A 21,205-nucleotide genomic window follows, 5' to 3' on the forward strand; every position below is an offset into this window, starting at 1 on the left:
TGGTCTAAGTTAAACCTGACTTCAGAATATGGGCCCTAATGTTAAAAACATTCAACAATTATTTTTAAAAGAATGTTTTCAACGTGAAACCATGCAAACTCAAAAAGGTTTTAAAGACTAAGTCAGTAGTAATCTTTCTTTGTTATGTGACATGCTACAGAATTCAGCTCCAGTATCATTTCATCTTGAAACCATACAAATAAAATTAAGGTACAACATTCATGTAATTCAGTAGTAAACATGTATGTGTCTCCATAATCTATGTGTTCGAAACATTCATCAATAGCTTTCAACTGAGTGTGGAAATAATCTCTCACACAGTGACCCATTGCGATACTCCTTGGTAAAGAGCGCTTGAATTTGATGACCAGAGAAATCTACCTGTCAAATATCATATACAGTCAAACATGTTTAAGCAACAATCTGTATATAAATACCACAAATTTGGTTTCCCTTAAAAAATTCCCCTTTGAATCATGATCATGTAAAAAAAACCTGTCTAGAAAGACCACTTGCTCATAATAATAGGCATTTATATAGCACCATCTATCTAGAAATATTCTATTCCGAGGCACGATGTTATTATTATTACCCCGGCTTTAGCTCGAGCTGCCTCATGAACACCACTTTCATGTTTTTCTTAGTTGGTCTCAAAGACAGGTTTCTCTGTACTATATCTTTAATATACGTGCCTTATAAATTACTAGTTTAGCATTATGATGAGAATCCGTCACATATGAGCTAGATACCTACATGTATTTTTTTTTTAGTAGTATCATTCCATTTCTTGTACAAGCATACATGTATTCTATATCAACTTTTCATTGTGGTTTCTTCATTTGTGTGCAACTTCCATTTTTTGTTCCAATCATTCCATTACTTAATGCAGCACCAACCGATACCCATAGCTCAGAGCCTCAGGGAGCCGTGGCCAGCAGTGTACCCCCAAGGGTTAAAGGTCACAGCAGGAACAAAGGCCATGCTCGTCAGGTCAGCTTCAGTCAAATAGATGGTAGGTCTGAATTGTGTTTGCTTTACATGTATTTTGATCAAGTCGCAAATACTCTGCTACATGTATTTGATGCAGATCCAGGGCCCTGTTGCACAGAACTTGGCATTGATTAAAACTTTGTCGCCAATATTAAATACAGTAACTGTCACTTCTCTTAAAAGCAGCATGGTTGAACAAGCCAGCTATGACAAACTAAGCCATTTAAGCAACAGGATCCTGAAGTGAAGCATACATGTACATGTAGGTCCAAGCTTTTTTTTATGCATTTCTTTGCGAGTGAAACATTTTAAAATTTTTGTATAATTTTCCACTGAACTGTTCTTGCGTTTTCTGTTGTCGCGCAGTCGTACTACAGCCTCTTTCGCTATTTCAAATTACACTGGAATTTATGACAAGTTTTTGTTTGAATGCATTTTTAATGCTTCACATCTATGCTTGTGTGTTTTATATTTTAATGCTAAATACATGTAGGTACAATGTACGTTTACATTAACATGTACTGTATACAGTATGTTTATTTTCTACTTTCTCATCAACTTGGATAATTCTGTGATCTTTCTGATAAAAGTTTGACTGGTCAAAGCCATGCTATTATTTGCAATATTATCTACCTACATGTATTTGTGTTTGCTTGTATGTGTTTTTCCCCATTTTTATTGAAGGAAGGGGGGTGTCATTCAGTAGATATGTGACTGATACATGTACATGCAATCAATGCTCTGAAGAATGATCGATACATCTTGTGAAGCAGTAGCTATCCTTTTTTTTAATGCTGAACTTGATTTTGTCTGATGTAGTACAAGCAAGTGTGAACAGCTCTCAGAGCCCAGATAGCTCAAGCAAGGGTCCGTCAAGTGTGAAAGGTCAAACAAAGGGCAGAGGTCATGCCCGGCAAGTGAGCTTCAGTCAACAAGAGGGTAGGCAGGGATGGCGTATCCCCCCAAAATACTGTATCTGCACAAACTTTTTAACATTGCATGCTGACTAACAACGAGGGCAATTCCATGAATTATGTTAGTCCAACCCCCTAAATGTGGGAATCTCCTGGGGCCCTCTGCAGAAAGACTTGCAATCAAACGCTACTCATAAAATAAAATGCATCTTTCCTTTCAACCAATGGTATGCATGTACATGTACATGTATTAGGGACTTGCGCTTGACTTTTTGGTTGCATTTAAATGCATCTATTTCTGCAATTGACTCCTGGGGAGCGTTTCATGAAAGGACTTGTCGGACGTTTTATCCGACAAGTCCCATTTTATCCGACAGTTACCATAGTAACAGTACCTCTCAGCCAATCAACATCAGAGAAAGATGTCAGATCCGACAACTTGTCGGATGAAAATGTTGATGAAACACTCCCCTGATTTGATAATGGTTGTTTTTGTGACATCCATATACATGTAATGCTGTAGATGAAGTGAGTAAAAGCAGAGAAAATGGGTGTTAGACATACATTGTACAAGAAGGTTGATCATTTTGTGGAATTGCCCCACACTAAAAGCACTTTAGGCCCAAATTCCCCCTGATGGTTTTGAATCTGTGGCTTGTGATCATGGTTTATGCAAATTCAATATTTAACTATGCTTAGTTTACTGCATATGTAATGGGAAAGGGTGCAATATTAGATTTATGCTTCTATCACAGGGCCTGAAATTCATGTCAGCTGCTATGGATCGAGTCAACGTTTTTTATGTATTTGAATAAATGGTGGATTTATTGATTCAAAACTGGGCTGATGACTGCTAAACATAGAAAGAAACCTGAATGAAATGCATAAATTTGCATAAACCTTGGTTTCAAAAACCCGTTAATGAATTTGGGCCTATACATAAAATGTGTTTTAATAAAGACAAACAGTTATTTATTAAAAAAAAAAATTAAAAAAAACTTCCTTAAAAAAAAGATGCTGTGTAACTAACTAGCATGCTGTATGTACATGTGATGAATGAGATGCGATGTAAACAGTCATCGATTAATTACAGTATAAAACTGCAACAATGAATTTACTTATACTACATAGTACTAGTTATGGTTTGATTTAAGTCCATGGAATAACGAGAAAATGCATTCATATTCTGTATATCTTTTCAGAAAAGATGTAATTGTTCATGAATGGTTGTTGAATTTTAAGTAATTGCAATATTTACAAGGACCTATTTCTTGCTTTTTATCCTGACTCATACCACTAGGCATTTTAACAAACAACTGATTTCTTTATTTGACTAAGAATGTTGCATATTATATACAAGTAATAGTACATGTATGCAACTTGTGCAAATCATGTTCAATATATAAAGTCATATGATATAATGATAATAATATGCAAAAAGTATTTAGCGCTGTATGCCAAGATTTCTAAGTGCTGCATATTAAATTTCCCCAGCTTTAGCATATAGCTGCCAATGAGATACATGTACTTTAACACTTCAAGGAATTAATTTCTGCTGGGTAACCATTTACCTCACGTGCGTCAAGTGTGGCAAGTTTAGATAATTCTTTCCCAAGGGACACTAGTGCCGATGTGGGAATTGAACCATGAACCTTGAGATCTGTAGGCCGGAAACATATCCACAGGATCATGATACATCTATCACCAGCACTCAAAGGAGCTTTCCAATTATAGTATATTTTGGCTGTAATTAAGTAAAATAATCTTCTTAAAAAAAATAAGACTGTTAATTAGTGTTATCAATATCAGTAATATCAATGGCTCTTCTTTTATTGTTGCTTTCCCAAAACAAAACAAAATCACTTTTAAACTTCTTTAGTTTGAATTATTTAAAGATAACTAATGATGCTTATCGGTCATACTTTGTATATTGTAAATTTTCTATATTTGGTGGGGGATGAAGTTACAAGATAATGTTCACTGACTTTGTTGTTATGTTTATTTATTTTTAAGTTGCTTTTTAATACTACATGTAAAACTCTACACCATGCTGTATGCTGTCCATGCTTTAGCACTAATGCATACTGATACTTTCAGTGCACTTACGACTTGCTTCTTCCCACCATGTGAATGATATCTTTTTGATTCATGTGCATTATTTGTTTTATTTTATTGATGATGTTTGATGTTTCTGCTTATCTGTATTTAATCCAGGCGTTTATCCTTGTACTCGTCTCCTTAATCTCTCTTTGCGCACCCTAGCAACAAAACCATATTCTCTCTTCGGTTTGTGCATATTACTGTATATGTGTCATTCTTTATTTTTTCAATATACATGTACATATTTGTATGATCATTGTTTGCTTGTGATAATCAATATTAAATCATTTCAACCAGATGTTATGAATTTACCATTAAATATTTAAATGCATTAAGCAAGGCCTTGCATTTCCATTTTTAGAAAGAATAGTACATTTTGGAATCATAATTGTCAAATGAACATTGAAAAAAATATATATTGGTACAAATATTTGTGAATATTATGAAAAAAAAATGTTAGTGCTTTCCCCTTTCTTATGCTTGATTTTATGGATGATTTGCTGGACATTTTACAAATTGATATTCCTACAAATTCTACTTGAGAATATTAAAAGTATTGTTATATGTTCGAAACCGATCTTAGAAGAGAGACAAATCAGTAATCTCATTATAAGTGCATAGGAAAAAAAAAACTAAATTGATCTGTCAGTATCAGCTGTATATATTTGTAGAAATAATGCATGAATATTTTTGAAAATGATGTTGCGTTACCAAATACATATCCCAATAAATCTTTCATGAGTTGATGCATATACATGTAATCATGCCTTCAAGAAAATGTCTTGAAACTTGTTACACCATCTGTAACTATTTGTGTATGAAATATTTCATTTTGCAGCTACGGTTCTAGCACCACCAGTCCATGCCCATGAAGTCCTAGACCTCAGCGACAAGAGGGTGACAGGACTTAAACTGATCCAGCGACAGTTTTCAGCCCTCTTTTTCAAGCGATTTCACCACGCCCGACGCAGCAAGAAGGGTTTCATTGCTCAGGTATTTGTTCTCTATTTGCTTAGAATCAGAAGGGCGTATCTCAATTAAGCCTTTGAATAGATACCGGCCTCCTACAGTAACTATTTGGAGAGAACACTGCAATGTATGTTGATGGATATGATCAATTTCTTATTAGTGTTGGTGTCGCGAGTTAAGATTGTGATTATTGAAGCAAGCTGTAACACCAATGTGGATTTTAGAAATAACACCAATGACATTGATAACACCTTGAAGCATCAGTTTAACACAAGCATTATTTTAGGTTCATTTCTGTGGCTGGTGTTTGGTTTTCCCTAACACCAACACCAGCTTTCACCACCAAATTGAAATCACTTATTTTGAAATGTATCCCACTGCTGCCACCAAAAGTGTGAAAATGAAGGGGAATTTCTCCAATTAATAGATAAAGATTTACAGTTGATCATATCTTTGATATATATATGTATCTATAGGCAACTCTGTACTGATTTAGTTCAATTACAACAGATGTCATCATGCCAAGCTATTATTGGCGTGTGGTCATAAGAAACATGCACTAGTTTGCTGTTGTGCCTTTTGCAACTAGAGTATAAAAAGAGAAGGCATTGGAATTCTAATTCTTATGAGGAATATACTAAATTAGTTGTATGATGTAATATTTTTTTTGACTAATTTACAAAACAGACATTATTGCTATTAACCTTTACATTCATTACTGTTCCAAGAAACATGATTGTTTAATTTATTTACAGTATATATTTATTTTCCTGTAGGGCTCCATAATTAATCATAGCCATGCTTAGATTTAGACATTATATTCAAGTTATTAATGATTTATTTTGTTTGTTTGTTTACAGTTTCCAATATTTTCATGACATGCTGTATTTTTCATCTTTGCATGTACTTATTGTTAAAGCCATTGGAAACCAAATTTCTTTGTATGCATACATTGACCAATAAAAGAATCTCGATCTTGATCTTATTAACACTTATGAAATTATGATTATAATGCAATTTACATACAGACAGCTCTCCCTCGACCCCTTAGATTTGACATGAATCTTTTTTAACCAACACATACCTATCTTCTTTCTCTCTTCATCCAGGTCATTCTGCCAGTCGTCTTTGTCTGTTTCTCCATGCTGTTTGCGACCCTGATCCCTCCCATCCAGCAGCCATCAGCCCTCCGTCTCGTTCCCTGGCTCTACGGCTCCAACAACTACGTCTTCTACAGCCAGGATAATTCCAATAACCCAGTCTCTGCCAGGATGGAGGAGGCCTTGGTCGATGGACCGGGGATCGGAGTGAGGTGCATGCCGAACTCAGATATTGGGTGAGTTGATACAGAGTTTCATTTAGACGTGGGCCGAACGATCAAAAGTGCTTTAGTTTTTAACTTTTGCTTCAGTTGACCTTGAGGTATTTTTGATATATTGATAAAACGTAGAAAAATACATTGATTAGGAAATGGCTTGTTCCCGCAGTAAACTCGCTGCAGTTAGCAAAATATGTAATTTAGAAAAGGGAAGTAAGGGCAAAGAATTGCTTGGGATTAATTCATTTCCAAACTTAAATATGAAGTCTTGAAGAGATTTTTGGAAGTACAGGGAAGAAAAGATGTTCAATTTTGAGACATTTTCAAGGAGAATGTTGTCATTTTACAGTCTTTAGCATTTATCAGTTACATGTAATATAGATTGACCCATATGGCTATTAGGGTTCCCGTTGGAATCGATGTACCAAATCTGATCTGGGCCCCATCTTAAAGAGTTACAATTGATCAAATCAACCTCAACTCTTTGGAAATCCATCAATATCATATTTTTGTTTTCTACAGGAAATTTGCACAATGTCATTTGTAAACGAAGAGAAGCACACTGAATTTTCAAGAAAACAATGAATGTGTGAATATGCATCATAGTTAGAAAATGTTTTGAACAAACATGCAATAGTTGTTGACGTTGCTGGCTTTCCATAGTTGTGGTTGATTGGATCAATCGCAACTTTTTGTAAGAAGGGGGCCTTTGTTTTTAGCGTGTTGTTCAACTCCATAGAAAAACTCAATTTCCTGTGGTAAAGTGTTGGTTTTTTTTTTTACATTTGTAGTGTCATGTTTTGTATTTTGATAATTTCAAATTAATTTCAATATTTGTCTTCAAAGTTATCCCTGTGAGCCTCACAGAGCCACAGAATGGGGGAAGCCCCACAAGCCGGCCTTCCCAGACTACCTGTATGATGACTACCTATCCAGGAATCTCTCCTGTGACTGTGATAGAGGTTTCCAATCATGCGATGTAGGAGCCGAGGGACCACCCCCGCCGACCAGAATGGAAGCTTCCACCGACTTCCTCCAGAACATGACCAGTGTGAATGTCAGCCACTATCTGGTCAAGACCATGGAAGATTTCATTCTGAATAGGTGAGTTATTTTATTCTGGATTTAGTGGGCCTTCAAGAAAAGGGTTGTCGGTCAGGTTTTAGCGTCACTTTGTGTGCACATTCGGACCTTGTCTGAATACTACAGTTGATGTGTTAAGATTTAAGTTTTATAAACTTATTTTATTCCTGAAGACGGACAGTCAACCTGCCCGAAACGTCGAGTCTCTCTACTACTCATCATCTCTACTCGCCGACTCAAGCCAGCATCTCCTCATTAGCTCTACTACTCAAGCTGTTCTCAACTCATCAATCTTTCCTGGTTTACAGTCCTTTTCAGGACTACTTTCAAGAAAGAATAGTCTACTCTCAAATCTCCACTTTCTCGCCTATCCATTTCTTCTCTTCTTCTATCCACTGTTTCTATAACACTTCACATGGTGTACCGTAAACCACATCAGCGATTATTTTATGTTGAACTATAAATTTTAAGCACTCATGTAGAAAAAGGAGCTGAGGAGTATTCAATCATTATATGCAACAACACATTCAGGATTGTTTTAAATCTAGATTAGATGAGATGAGTTTTATTGCGAACAACTAGGATTTTGAGATGGTGATTATTGTCATCTGCTGTTGTTATTGCTTTCTAGATTTGGTGGGATGAGTTTTATCGAGGACAATGAGGATGCGCTCCTATCCATCAATCAGAGCCGTCAGTTGATCGGAGAATGGATGAGAGGAAATGTTTCTTCTACACCAGGCGAGGGCAGTCCAAACAGGGTGAGTAGTTGAAAAACAATACAGAGAAACATGGAGTAGTGTGTGTGCAATGCTTTGTAACTAAAAGGAAAAGTCGCTATATCAAATGACTATTTGATTGGAGAAATCTCATATACTGCCATGCTTGAAAGACATAATCATAAATCCTTGATGATATTAAAACCAAACTCGTATAGCTGCAGTGAGCAATCATTTGGAGATGGTCCTTAAAATCAAGATATTTTTATACATGTATCTATGACACTTACATGTATATTGGATGGCATAGATTCTAAAAGGGTAGCATTTTCTTCCCATTTTTGTCTGACAACTTTCTTAATTTCGATTGGCTGAGAAGCATTGTTACCATAGAAACTATATTACGTGTTGGATAAAATGTCCTGCAAGTCCTTGAAACTTTCCCCCTATGGAGTGATAATGCACTACCTTTTAAATCATTGTCCATTTGAATAAAATTATATTTTATCAGCCAAAAATATACAGATGCTCATTCCTTTATCAATTTAATTCAGTTTCATTGTTTGTATTATTTTTAGGAGTTCTTGCCTTCAGGGGATACTATCAGAGAGGTTTATGAAGTCCTCAGTTCTCTTACTACACCTTCAAATGTCAAGGTAAGATCATCACTTACATGTATATGTCTACATGTATATTGCTGTTTCATTATTCAAAAAGGGATTTCAATCATTATTTTTCTTCTAATCCAGATATTTAGGACTGTTGGTTGTCATTTTAAATGTTTGTGTAATTTTTCTTGTCGTAATAATGTTTAGTCATCTAGGCAATAGCACAATATATAATTTATTGAATTAGATATCTTGGCAGTGAAGTAGCACAATCATTTACATGCATTAATCTAACTAAAGGCAAAGAATGTGGTATTGTTGATAGTTTTTATGATAATATGAAATATGCACTGCACAGTACTGGTGTATCCATGGAATGTTAGCCCAGAGCTGCCAAGAAGTATTACTGATTTGCAGAATTTCGTTCTGAAAAATGAGAAGAATACTGATGGTTTCATGCAAACTACTGATTTTTAAAGCTTCAGTTTTATGTGTTATCCTATGGTATTTCTTTGAAAATACTGATTTCCTCACCCAATTACTGATTATCAGCTTTTGAAATACTGATATGCTTTTGTTCAGGATGGCAGCTCTGTTAGCCACCTTAGGCAAATGATTGAGCAGTTCTAAAGATACTGAACTCAAACAACAAGGCAGATAGATAAAAGTTACATTACATAGCGCATTTCATTAACATATTACGATTAAGAACTAGGACTCAATCCTACAAAGTAAGTGTATGGATCGATATAGACACATTGATAAAAGTCCCAGCTACTCTTTTTTTCAGCAGAAACCTGCTTAGCGTCTTTTTCCATTCTTGTCCTCCAAATAATTTGAGGACAAGAATAGAATCCTACATGTAAATATGGCAAAGCCATTAAAAATAAAACCCAATGAAATAATACTTTCTATAATATATTATCGCTCTACAAACATTCACTTGTTTATTAACTTTTTTCTAGGTTTGGTGGGATAATAACGGATGGCATGCTCTGCCTATCTTCATGAACGTGATGAACAACCTGCTCCTACGAGCTCACGTTGATTCAGCTAACAGCAGCCTATACCATGGGATGACGGTTACTAACCATCCTATCAATTTCACCAGCAGCCAGATAGATGAAGAGATCAGGTATTTCTACCATATGTTACACTTACAGGGCGATTTCATGCTGTGTCGTACCAGACATTTTGACAACATTCTTTGTGACATGAAAATGAATGTTTTCTTGTTTGATGTTGATCCTTAAGAAGTATCAGAAGGGGAACGAGAACCATGACTTAACTTGACTCGATTAAATGTACTACACAATTGAAATGTAAAATAGTAACTGTGTTGTACATAACACAAAAATGACAGGAAAAACAAAGAGAGAAAAACAACGAAAGCATTGAATCGTCCTTCGAACCATTTGTCAAAATTGAACTTCACAAGCTGAAGCTAGTCAATTTGATGATGAAATATACAGTACAAATGTTGTTTTACTTAACTGACTTCGAAATTTGGCAGTGTGAATATTATTGCCATGATTGTGAATACATGGAAACCATACAAATGTGAAACGATATGAAATAAATGTCTTCCAGAACCTTAATTTGGGCTCTAGTCACTTATAATCTACCTTTAGTTGACATTCTGCTATCGATGGAAACTACCATTATAATGTATCTTCAGCCAATCAAAATCAATGTTTGTATGGCAGGGGCCCGTAACACAAAGCTTTATAGCAATAATTGAACATTTTTCTACCATTGATTGCATTGACTATAATGTACAATCAGTTATGAAAATCAAGCGTACAATTACAATGTAATTGCTAACCTTTGTGTTATGGGACCCAGATATCACTGACAGGATTTAAGCAACAAGGCCCTCATACACTGATGTATCAACCAACATCCTCTCTCTCATCCCAATTTTCAGGTCCAAATCATCAGTCAACTTGGCAGTGGCCATGTTTGTCATGTTTGCGCTAGCCTTTGTTCCAGCCAGCTTTGTTGTATTCCTGATCAGTGAGCGTACTTCCAAAGCCAAACATCTTCAGATGGTGAGCGGTATCAATCCCACCATTTACTGGGTCAGCAATCTCTGCTGGGATATGGTAAGTGTTTAATAACATTTTGTCATTATTTCTGCATCACATTAGTCGAAATACATTCATTATTATTATTCTTTGTATTTATAGTATGATCACTTTCATGTATATTGTACTTTTCCCTTTTGGCCCAAAATGCCTAACATGAATTAAATTGTGTACAATTATGTAATCTTAAGACTACAAACTGTCCCTAAATTGGGTTGATAATGCCTTGCTGAATAAGGCTTAGTGGGAAAACAAAAACCGGGCAATTAATTAAAATTGTTTTTTAAGTTAATTTATAACTGTTGGCAGTACTTGTGGTATGTATGAGAAGACAGACCTTGTAAATACAATGTCTTTGTTCTTTACATGTAGGTTCTCAATATCTGTTAGGTTCAAATCTGTGTGCCCTCTTCTTTTAATCTACATGTATGTCTTTGACTTTAATTATGTCCTCCTTTATTCCTGAATCTCTTTTACAATCTACCTCTATCCCTTTCTCCCATCTATATTTCTTTCTCTCTAAATACATGTACATCTTTGTCACAACGTTCATAATTTATATGAACCATTCTGACTCTTTCCTTATTCATCCTGTATTCATATTTAAGAAAGAGGTCAGAGTAATTTTCTTAATGTTGTATGTATGTCTGAAGAAAAGACATTTCCTTCAAGAGAAATACTAATGATACCTTTAATGTGTACCTCTCTTTCAAACTTTTTTTTATCTCTTTGAAACTCATCAACGTGTACCTCTTCGAAACTTATCCAACTCTTTGAAACTTGTCATCCCTGTATCCAGGTTAACTACATGATCCCAGCCATCCTGACCATTGTCATCTTCCTTGCATTCAGGATGACAGCTTTCACCGGCGGTGATAGCTTACCAACCATCATACTTCTCTTGTTCCTATATGGGTAAGGCGCTCTTTTGTTGTTTGTTCCCTTTTTTGCTGTATAGAATGTATTTAATGAACCATAAGGAAACTCTTAAGTGGTCATTTGATGGCCCTGCATGAGTATCATAGTGGTGTGCCGTCTCCAAGATAATATGTTGTACAAAATATTAAAAACAATAGGTATTCTTGTAGATAGGATACGTAAGATGGTGTGTGCTTCTATAGTTGCCACTCTCCACCCAGGTGTAGTAAATGGGTACCCGGTTGGAAGAATCCCTTGAATGCTAGAGCGCCCAATTTGGGTAGCTGTATCAAAGTCTTTGTAATAGTATGCAGCACTTGGAAACATTGTATAAAGCGATATAATAACGTTATAAGTTATTGTTATTATTAACTTGAGTTTAATTGTCTTTATTCAGCTGGGCCATCACTCCCATGACCTACCCGGCAGCGTTTGTATTCAAGGTGCCCAGTACTGCATATCTTTCCATGGCGTGCGGTAACATGTTAGTAGGCATCACCACTGTCACCTCCACGTACATTCTAGATTACCTAGGCACAGACGATCAAGTAAGTGCACAAGATCTCTCTTTTTGTTGGTTGGTTCTTGGTATTTGTTTGCTTCAGACGACCTTTTCATGAAAGTTGTCAGGACTGACAGGGTTGCAGTATTGATTATATTTTATTTGGTTTATGCACATGCTCTTCCAAAAATTTTCTTTAATTATAATTATATTTTCAGGCAGATGTTTTTATTAAAAGATCTTTAAAGATCTTTGCCTCTTCTTTAATTTACTTGCTTGATTGATGATTATGTAGCCCTTGAATGTTAGTGTCAATAAATGAATTTCCTTTCGTTTAATTTCAGTATCTGCATAACGTTAATGAGGTTCTGAAAAGGGTATTCCTGCTCTTCCCTCCGTACTGTCTTGGGCGTGGCTTGATGGACATGGCGTCCAATGAACTGAAGGCTCAGGTTCTCAGCGAATACACAGGTAAGTAATGAGGGTAAGAGATGGAGGGGACAGAACAATACACTTGAAGTTTATATGGGTTTTTTTCTGCATTCAATCGATCAAAGAATATGAGCATATATACGAACATTGCTCATCAAAATTATGAGAACAGTATATAAAGTTGGGCATTGCCATGATATAAACAACTTTTAGTACTTCATTTTCCTCCATTCTTGCTTCATTTTGCATAGTGATCAAGCCATGATAATTCAAGACCATTACAAATTTTCATATGAACAAGAAAACAGCAACAAAGCATTTTGGGAAGAGCCCACATAGGGAGTTGGATGCACATACTTTCCTTTCTGGATTGTCCTTTTATTCATTTTCAATAAAAAAAAATTATCATTACATATTAATATGACAATAATGAGACGTACATGTAGTATAAAGTTTGATATATGATTATCAAGTTGATTGTATCATAATTCTTGACAAGTCTTTTTTTCCCTTGTGTTTTTCTGTGTAGATTACACAGCCCCCGATCCATTCCAGTGGGATCAACTTGGAAAGAGTCTCTTTGCTCTCTTTATTGAGGGCTTTGTTTTCTTCATCCTGACTCTCCTCATTGAATATAGATTCTTCATCACACCCAGGTAAACTATTAACCCCTGTTTCACAAAGCATGTTTCTTGTAAGACTTTGTTAAGTACCATTATAAGCTACTGGAATTGTGTATTTAGATTGGCCGAGAAAGTGGATTATCATTCAGCATTTGTTGATACTGAAGTGGGTTTAATTGTGTAAAGAGTCTCTTTGCTCTCTTTATTGAGAGCTTTGTTTTCTTCATTCTCACTCTCCCCATTGAATGTAGATTCTTAATTACACCCAGGTGAACTATTAACCCCTGTTTCACAAAACTTCTTTCTTGTAAGAAGCTGATAGTTGTTAAAGGCTACTGAAATTATGTCATTTCATTGGCTGTGTGTTAAATTTGTATTTAAAGTCAGCATTTGTTATTGATAACAAGGTTTTGTAAAACATGACACTGGAAGAGCATATTTATAATAGGAAAATTGAATAGTAACATAGATTCATCTGTTGGAGGCAGTGTTCATATATATGGGCAGGAGCCTATACATGTACATGTAGGTTGAATGCATGTTCTAGAAAACATTACAATTGCAGTATGATGATACAGTATAATGATATAATAATACCATAATTGCAAAATATTGCAATCGCTCCTAAATCTTTGCAATGATACATGTACATGTACCTTGATTTTATAATTCAATCTAGTCTGATGCTTGTAATGCAATATATCAACCCATTAATCATTTATTTGTTGCTATGCCAGGCAAGTTCATCCTCCACCAAGCTTGTCTGAGCAAGAAGATGACGATGTTCAAAGAGAGAGGCAGAGGGTACTGACTGGAAGGGCCATGAATGATGTCATCCGCATTGAAAACCTTACCAAAGTAAGATTCATTCCCCTTGTATTCTTCATGTGAGAGCAACTTTGTAATAAGGATACAGGGCTGTTTGCTAGGGGGAAAAAATGCTTACCAACCCTAATATTCACCATCTTTTCTACATTTTCATTTTAATTTATTTAGTTTTTTCGTATTTATAAAAGTTTGTAAAATCTGATGAAATCTGCCATTTAGAGCATTTGTGTCTGACCAACCCTTGCTCTCCATGTAACATGTACATGTATCATGTGCGCAAATGGTTCTACATGTATGATAATCGAGGAAATCACAGGCAAAAGAAATATAGATCTACATGTAGAAACTGTAAGCTCTAGGAGTTCTAAGCTTGGATTCACCTTAACAAGAAGTTGTATCTAATATATCTTTCTCTCTCTTTTCCTTTATCACAACCTGTTCTACTTGTTATATGTAGGTTTACAGGACTAGCAGAGGCCCTATGACAGCAGTTGATAAAATGTGTGTGGGCATTCCAAAAGGAGAGGTAGGCTTCTCTTACTTGCATTCTTAAGTTTTATATTTTGGTTGTTGGTTATTAATTGTGTAACACTTTCATATTATCCTAAAATCCCAGGTCAGATGTTTGGGGTGCATGCGTGTGTGAAAACAAAATTTCTTTCAATCTGATGTTACACTTACATGTATTGTGGAAGTTTCCTTGCTCTTTTATAAATGTATATGTAGTTGTGTGTGTATTGGCAAATTGCATTAAAGCAGTCAATATGTTTTCTCTACATGCATGAACATGCATTAAAAAACATTATTAATCAATAAATGATAATGATATAGGATTTGTATAGCGCATGTATCCTCCTTGCTAGGTGCTCAAGGCGCTCCTATATTGCCCCGGCTAAACTAGTCTACCGATTCTGGTGCGCACAGCTTTTTTAGGAATTCCTGCTGGTACCCATTTACCTCACCTGGGTCGAGTGCAGCACAGTGTGGATAAATTTCTTGCTGAAGGAAAATACACCATGGCTAGGATTGGAACCCACGACCCTCTGTTTGAAAGACGAGAGTCAGAACCACTAGACCACGACGTGCCCACAATACACTATACATGTACATGATATACATTCCCAGTATTCAGATGATGTCTAAAACATGTCTATAGTACCATCTTGTCAATTTTAAACAAATTCAAAGCATCATACTTTATACTTAACAATATTCAAATCATTATTGTAGAGTTTATTAGGTACATTTTCATATTCCCTTACATGTACATGCATGTACACGATGAATATTTGACAAGATTTTATTGAATGTTGTATAGAAAATGCACTTTAAATCACTTTGTTTAACATACATTTTCTCTAATGATGTTAAATAGAGTTTTAAAAAAATGATTGTGTATGTAACTGATGTTAGAATATATGTGGTTAACTCAGCAAGAGCAGTTTGAATACTGTAGATTTTGAAAGAGAGAATCTTTGAAAATGTCTGGAGTGTCAAGGAATGACCCTTCATGCAAAATAGCAAAGCACTGAACAACTTCTCTATGTCTTTGGTATTGCAGTGCTTTGGTCTGCTTGGCGTAAATGGAGCTGGCAAGACAACCACTTTCAAGATGCTTACGGGGGACACCAGCGTGACCAGCGGGACCGCTCACATCAATACCTTCAGTATCCTGGATTCTATGCAGGATGTGAACAGGTCCATGGGCTATTGTCCTCAGTTCGATGCACTGGATGACCTCCTGACCGGTCAAGAGCATCTGGAGTTCTACGCCAGGGTGAGAGGAGTCGTAGAGGAGGAGGTACCAAAGGTAGGTTGAGACGGTCCTGTTTCCTAAAAATTTGGTATAGTAACAAATCCATGAATTCTCTGACTAGTTTGCTGTCTACCAATCAAATTGATGATTTCAGTACCATGGAAACCTTGATTGTTATTGGCTGCTGAGCCCGGTTACCATAGAAGTTGATATAATTGCAAAGTTATCGTACATGCAGCTTACTCTTTGTGAAATGGGCTTCAAATGTTGACAGTACATGTATTTCAACAGTGGTATTTTTTTTAACCTATTGGAAACTTTGCCCTCAACTAGGTGGGCTGGGGTGTATTGAAAATGAGAAGAAGAAGAACAGAATTATCCCAATTTTCCTCAAGTAGTCTTAGTGTTCCTTATAATCTTTAGGCTGCCTTAAAATTTACTCCATGCATAAAAGTCTCGAGTTTAGTTACTAGTTTTGTTTTTGTATGAAATAATGCTTTATCCAAGTATTATCAACCACGCTTAAATCATGCAAAATCCTCAGTTTTGTTCACAATCTTTTATCCTGTAACCCTCAGGTCGCTGATTGGGGTATCCGCAAGCTAGGTCTGACAGAGTACAGAGATCGGTCGGCAGGGACGTACAGCGGAGGCAACAAGAGAAAGCTCTCTACTGCTATCGCTCTCATTGGAAACCCACCTGTTGTATTCCTGGTAAGCCACATGACTGTTTACAATAAGTCACCTTGATAAAAATCAGAGCTTTGCCGATCCCCAGGAATCCTGCATGCACCTTTTGGTCACAAATCATCTCAGTCACCGTAGAATAAACAATGGGGACTGCAGGAAAGCTGCAATGAATAGATGGAAAGGATTGCTATAGCAGGATTCCTGCTGAAAGATGGAGCACATACTTTTGACAATTTGTCTAAAAGGCTGTTTTCAAAGTCTATTCCAGATGAATGCATACTGGATAGTGTTCATGTACATTTTGTTTAAATTCCTGGATGAAAATTATTTAAATGAATAATTGTTTTTTTTATTGGAAGTCATTACACCTCGGATCAATTTGTGCTACCCGATATTCGGCCAGCAGGCTCAACTACCCGTCATTCATCGATCACAACACATTTGACAAATCCCTTTTGCAGTTGTTGCAAATATGCAGTATACCCCCTTTCCATTCCTCCTGTTAAATTCCTTTCCTAAATCTGATTTTATCAACCGTTTCTTTTTTCTGTTTCAGGATGAGCCAACCACAGGGATGGATCCCAAGTCAAGGAGATTCCTGTGGAACTGTATAACAAGCATCGTCAAGGAAGGAAGATCAGTGGTCCTTACTTCACACAGGTATTAATAATAATACACTGTTCTTATATGTATCTAGCTCATTATGATATAACGCCTCTATTGGCTTCCAAAGGACTTTGATATTGCTACCCTAGCTTTGCTTCATAGCCTTGTACAGTTAGCAAGCATTTCAAGGAATTAATCCGTCCTGGCGGGTGTTTCATAAAGCTGTTCGTAAGATAAGAGCGACTTTAAGAACGACTGGTGATCCTTTCTTATGCGCTAAACCGTCGCCAATGAATATACCATTTACCACAAGAAAGGATCACCAGTCGTTCTTAAAGTCGCTCTTAACTTACGAACAGCTTTATGAAACACCCACCAGGACCCAGTAACACAAGATTGTGGAGCGTCGTGGCCCAGTGGATTAGTCTCCGGACTTTGAAACAGAGGGTTGTGGGTTCAAATCCAAGCCATGGCGGAGTTTCCTTCAGCAAGAAATATATCCACATTGTGCTGCACTCAACCCAGGTGAGGTGAATGGGTACCTGGCAGGAATTTATTCCTTGAAGTGCACTGAGCGCTGGAAGGCTGCTCGAGCTACAGCCGGGGTAATAATATCCAAGTCCTTTCGAAGCGCATAGAGACGTTATACGTAATGTGTTATGCGCTATACGAGAACTGTCTCTTATTTTTATTATTATTATACATGTTGAACTGATTTCTATGATTGATTGCATTGATAATTATGTATGATCAGTTTTTAAAATCATCCTCATGATTGATTGCCATGCTTTATGTTACTGGCCCTGGGGATGTTTCACTAAGAGTTAAGTATGACGAGTTGCACTTAAGTGCCGAGTGTATAAGATGTGTAATGCGCAATCTTATTGATTGATACGCAGTAATGCGCGCCCTCTTGGCATGATCTGACCAATGCGGTCGTGCCTTTTATAATGCACGCAACTAGACATTTAAGTGCCACTCTAAGTCATACTTAAATCTTTGTGAAACACCCCTCAGGTCTCCATTTATTTTGATTTCTTTTCATTCTTGCATTTGCTCTTGATAAGTACAAGAAAATAAATAATTCATGTCTTTATTCAGTGCCATTTTATACTTTGATATGTTTCTATTAAGAAATTTTTAGGATTCAGCTTAATATGAATTTCTTTTATTTGCAGTATGGAGGAATGTGAAGCCCTATGTACCCGGCTAGCCATCATGGTCAATGGCAAATTCAAATGTCTGGGGAGCACACAGCATCTCAAAAATAAGTGAGTACTGAGTTCTTCCACATTATATTGTTAGTTGTTATTGGGTTAATTACTCATTCAGTAATTCTTTTATGGTCAATGAACAAATGAAATGGAATTCAACATTTTTAATATTGAGGAGGCTTGATAAGTGATATTTCTGATAGTGCTCTTCAGTGTGTCTATAAAATGGCAGTCTCCTGCGTTCATTAATTATGTATTTCTTTTATGAAAAATGTATGCTGCACATGGTTTTTTATTGCTGTTTATATTGTGGATTATTTATGTATATTTTATATGTAAACATTTTATACATACAGAAATTGAAGCAAACAAAGAAAATAAAGCATATTGAAATTAGATGATCTTTGTAGGCTTACATGGTGGAGTTTATAACGTGGTAAAGGTTTACGGTTCACCATGTGTAATATGAAGAAGGGAAAGGAAATACAGGCAGAAAAATTGAAATGGAAAGACGAGAAAGGATGGAAAGAGGAAATTAGAGGTATTCTTTTCTTGAAAGTGAGTGAAGTCCTGGAAAGGACTGTAAACCAGATGAGATGAGTTGAATATGGCTTGAGTATCGATGGTTTGAGCAGTAGCAGGCTGAAGTGAAGAGAGGTTACTTGACGTTTCATATACACTGTACATGTACATATTGAAATTGTAGATGAGACTCCTTTAATTACATAGCCCTTATAAAGGTGACATGACATTTTTTTTTCTTACTCGTCCCCCGAGTTACTATTACCTCATTCCCTCAACTTATAAGTCATTCCCTCGTTTAAATAACGTGTTGCCTCGCCTTATAGTTAGAAGTCAAGGGAAAAACGGTGTCACCTTAGGGTCTCCGTACTTGATTAATATGCACCCAAATATGCATCAAAGATCAAATTCAGGCTACTCAGCCACTGGAATCATTTTAAAATTCAATCATATCTCTTCTTTCTATCCTTACCAAGATTTGGTGATGGTTACACCCTGACCATACGGCTAGGAGGTGACGTCCCGCAGACTGCTGCCCTCGCTGACTTCATGGATGTGGAGTTTCCGAGCGCTTCCCTACGAGAGCAGCACTTCAACATGCTAGAGTTCCAGCTGTCGTCCGCAGACACCATCCTCTCCAAAGTCTTCCAATACCTCGAGGATAAGAGATCGAGGTTTAATATTGAAGACTACTCGGTCAGCCAGACCACGCTAGATCAGGTTAGTTTATGTTATTTTGTACTTTGTATTTTAGCCCCAATCCCTTCGCAGCCCACACCTGTGTGGGCTACTGTATCTTTAGCTGTAGCTTTCTTATTACATATATTTGATCTTAAATTTGTATTACCAGCTTTCTCTCCTGTCCTATTGTTAGATTAAATTTGTTAACTAATTTTTTGTTCATGTATCCAGCGCTTAAAAATAATCTGTATCTTGCAGCACAACATGGGTCAATTTCTTGCTGAAGGAAATTAGGTCATGGCTGGGATTCGAACCCAGGACCCTCTAGTTAAGTCCAGAGAGTTAGTTGGTTGGTTATTTCCAGTGTCGCTACAGTTTTAAAACGATATTCAATTTTTCCTTTTGTTACAGGTATTCATTAACTTTGCCAGTCAACAGAGGACTGGAGATGAGACTACTGTCGAGTTGACTCTGTTCCCACCGTCGGCTAATAACGTCCAGGCCAACAATAGAGTCGCCCTCTCTACGGGTAAGAAACTATTTCTTTGGTTAAGCTATGTCTTTATTCCTTAAAATATAACCTTTTGCACGTCAAACCCTGTGTACAATTTGTATGTTACCCTGTAATTTCTTATGTTAAAGTCATTGGAGGAAAATGTTTTTATGAAGAGTATAATTATGTCAAAGACTAATAAAGTGAAATTTAATTGATTTTTTCTCCATCCTGACCAAACTGATCAAGTTACAATGATTTGGTAGCAATACAGCCTTTCATATAAACTATAAAACAGAGAAAATCTATTTCCAGAAGGCCTCTCATGTGGGGGTTGGGGGAACATACTTTTTGGAATTGCCCAAATGATAGATTTAACCAAAGAGGAAATACTTTTACTGCCTTGATTAACTTGTTAATTTGCTCACATTCTTATATAGCTAGATGTAATGCATGCACTAAACTTGGGATAAACAAAAGATTTCAAATTACCCGTGTCTGTTTATCTCAATTTTGAAACTCTGTTTTCAGATGAACATAAAGAGGGATTGGGTGTGGGGGCTCAAATATCAGCATGACTCATGGATATTCTATATTTTCTTATTTAAGGACGTTCCACAGTTATATTTGTTCGCATTATGATCTGCGCGCTGACGTCACAATGGATGAACAGGTGATTAATTAGCTGCGGGTATGAGCTGATTTTTCTCATCTTCTGCACTTTAACTGCAGATCCGATGCGTTATTTCATGAAGCTAAAAAATTGAATTATTCAATGGATCATTCAAAAAATATTCTCTACAATTTCAAAATACTTTACTCTGCAGTGCTGCCAAGAATCACGAATATTACCCCGAGTTTGAATAAATGGTAGAGTGGTTTTGATTTTTTCTTCACATAGATACTAAGCATTCGGCCCATTTTTGGTGTTTTAAAAAGCACATTTGCTCTAATAAAAATGCTGATAGTTTAAAAACAAGCATATGAACCCCTATTTTTTAATGTTTGTACCTCTTAGGTATACCTTCTTCTACAACTCTGCAAATTTTGGTGAAAATGACATGGATTTTGAATAAAGTGCAGCATTTATTGTACGTTTGTAGTTTGTTACTGAAATTTTACATTTTTTAGATTGGGATTTTGTTCTCTTTTA

At 36.2% G+C, this 21,205-nt stretch overlaps 1 protein-coding gene across 2 annotated transcripts in view; it reads left to right on the forward strand.

Moving 5' to 3' along the window:
• Positions 1-21,205, forward strand: part of LOC129270858 (phospholipid-transporting ATPase ABCA1-like) — a 67,451-nt gene that overhangs the window by 43,989 nt on the left and 2,257 nt on the right. Inside the window, exons 30-50 of one of the 2 annotated variants that reach the window (XM_064106841.1) lie at positions 890-1,012; positions 1,810-1,929; positions 4,843-4,997; positions 6,083-6,309; positions 7,138-7,395; positions 8,006-8,135; positions 8,672-8,749; positions 9,667-9,836; positions 10,629-10,806; positions 11,588-11,703; positions 12,104-12,254; positions 12,553-12,679; positions 13,170-13,296; positions 14,001-14,121; positions 14,549-14,617; positions 15,653-15,901; positions 16,426-16,560; positions 17,093-17,196; positions 18,321-18,413; positions 19,355-19,598; positions 19,971-20,088. In XM_064106841.1, coding sequence (XP_063962911.1) covers positions 890-1,012; positions 1,810-1,929; positions 4,843-4,997; positions 6,083-6,309; positions 7,138-7,395; positions 8,006-8,135; positions 8,672-8,749; positions 9,667-9,836; positions 10,629-10,806; positions 11,588-11,703; positions 12,104-12,254; positions 12,553-12,679; positions 13,170-13,296; positions 14,001-14,121; positions 14,549-14,617; positions 15,653-15,901; positions 16,426-16,560; positions 17,093-17,196; positions 18,321-18,413; positions 19,355-19,598; positions 19,971-20,088 — 3,093 coding nt within the window. The remainder of the gene's footprint in view (positions 1-889; positions 1,013-1,809; positions 1,930-4,842; positions 4,998-6,082; positions 6,310-7,137; positions 7,396-8,005; positions 8,136-8,671; positions 8,750-9,666; positions 9,837-10,628; positions 10,807-11,587; positions 11,704-12,103; positions 12,255-12,552; positions 12,680-13,169; positions 13,297-14,000; positions 14,122-14,548; positions 14,618-15,652; positions 15,902-16,425; positions 16,561-17,092; positions 17,197-18,320; positions 18,414-19,354; positions 19,599-19,970; positions 20,089-21,205) is intronic. The other variant, XM_064106842.1, reaches the window with a different exon arrangement.

This window comes from Lytechinus pictus, chromosome 11, assembly GCF_037042905.1.
Source record: "Lytechinus pictus isolate F3 Inbred chromosome 11, Lp3.0, whole genome shotgun sequence".
Lineage (NCBI taxonomy): Eukaryota > Metazoa > Echinodermata > Echinoidea > Temnopleuroida > Toxopneustidae > Lytechinus > Lytechinus pictus.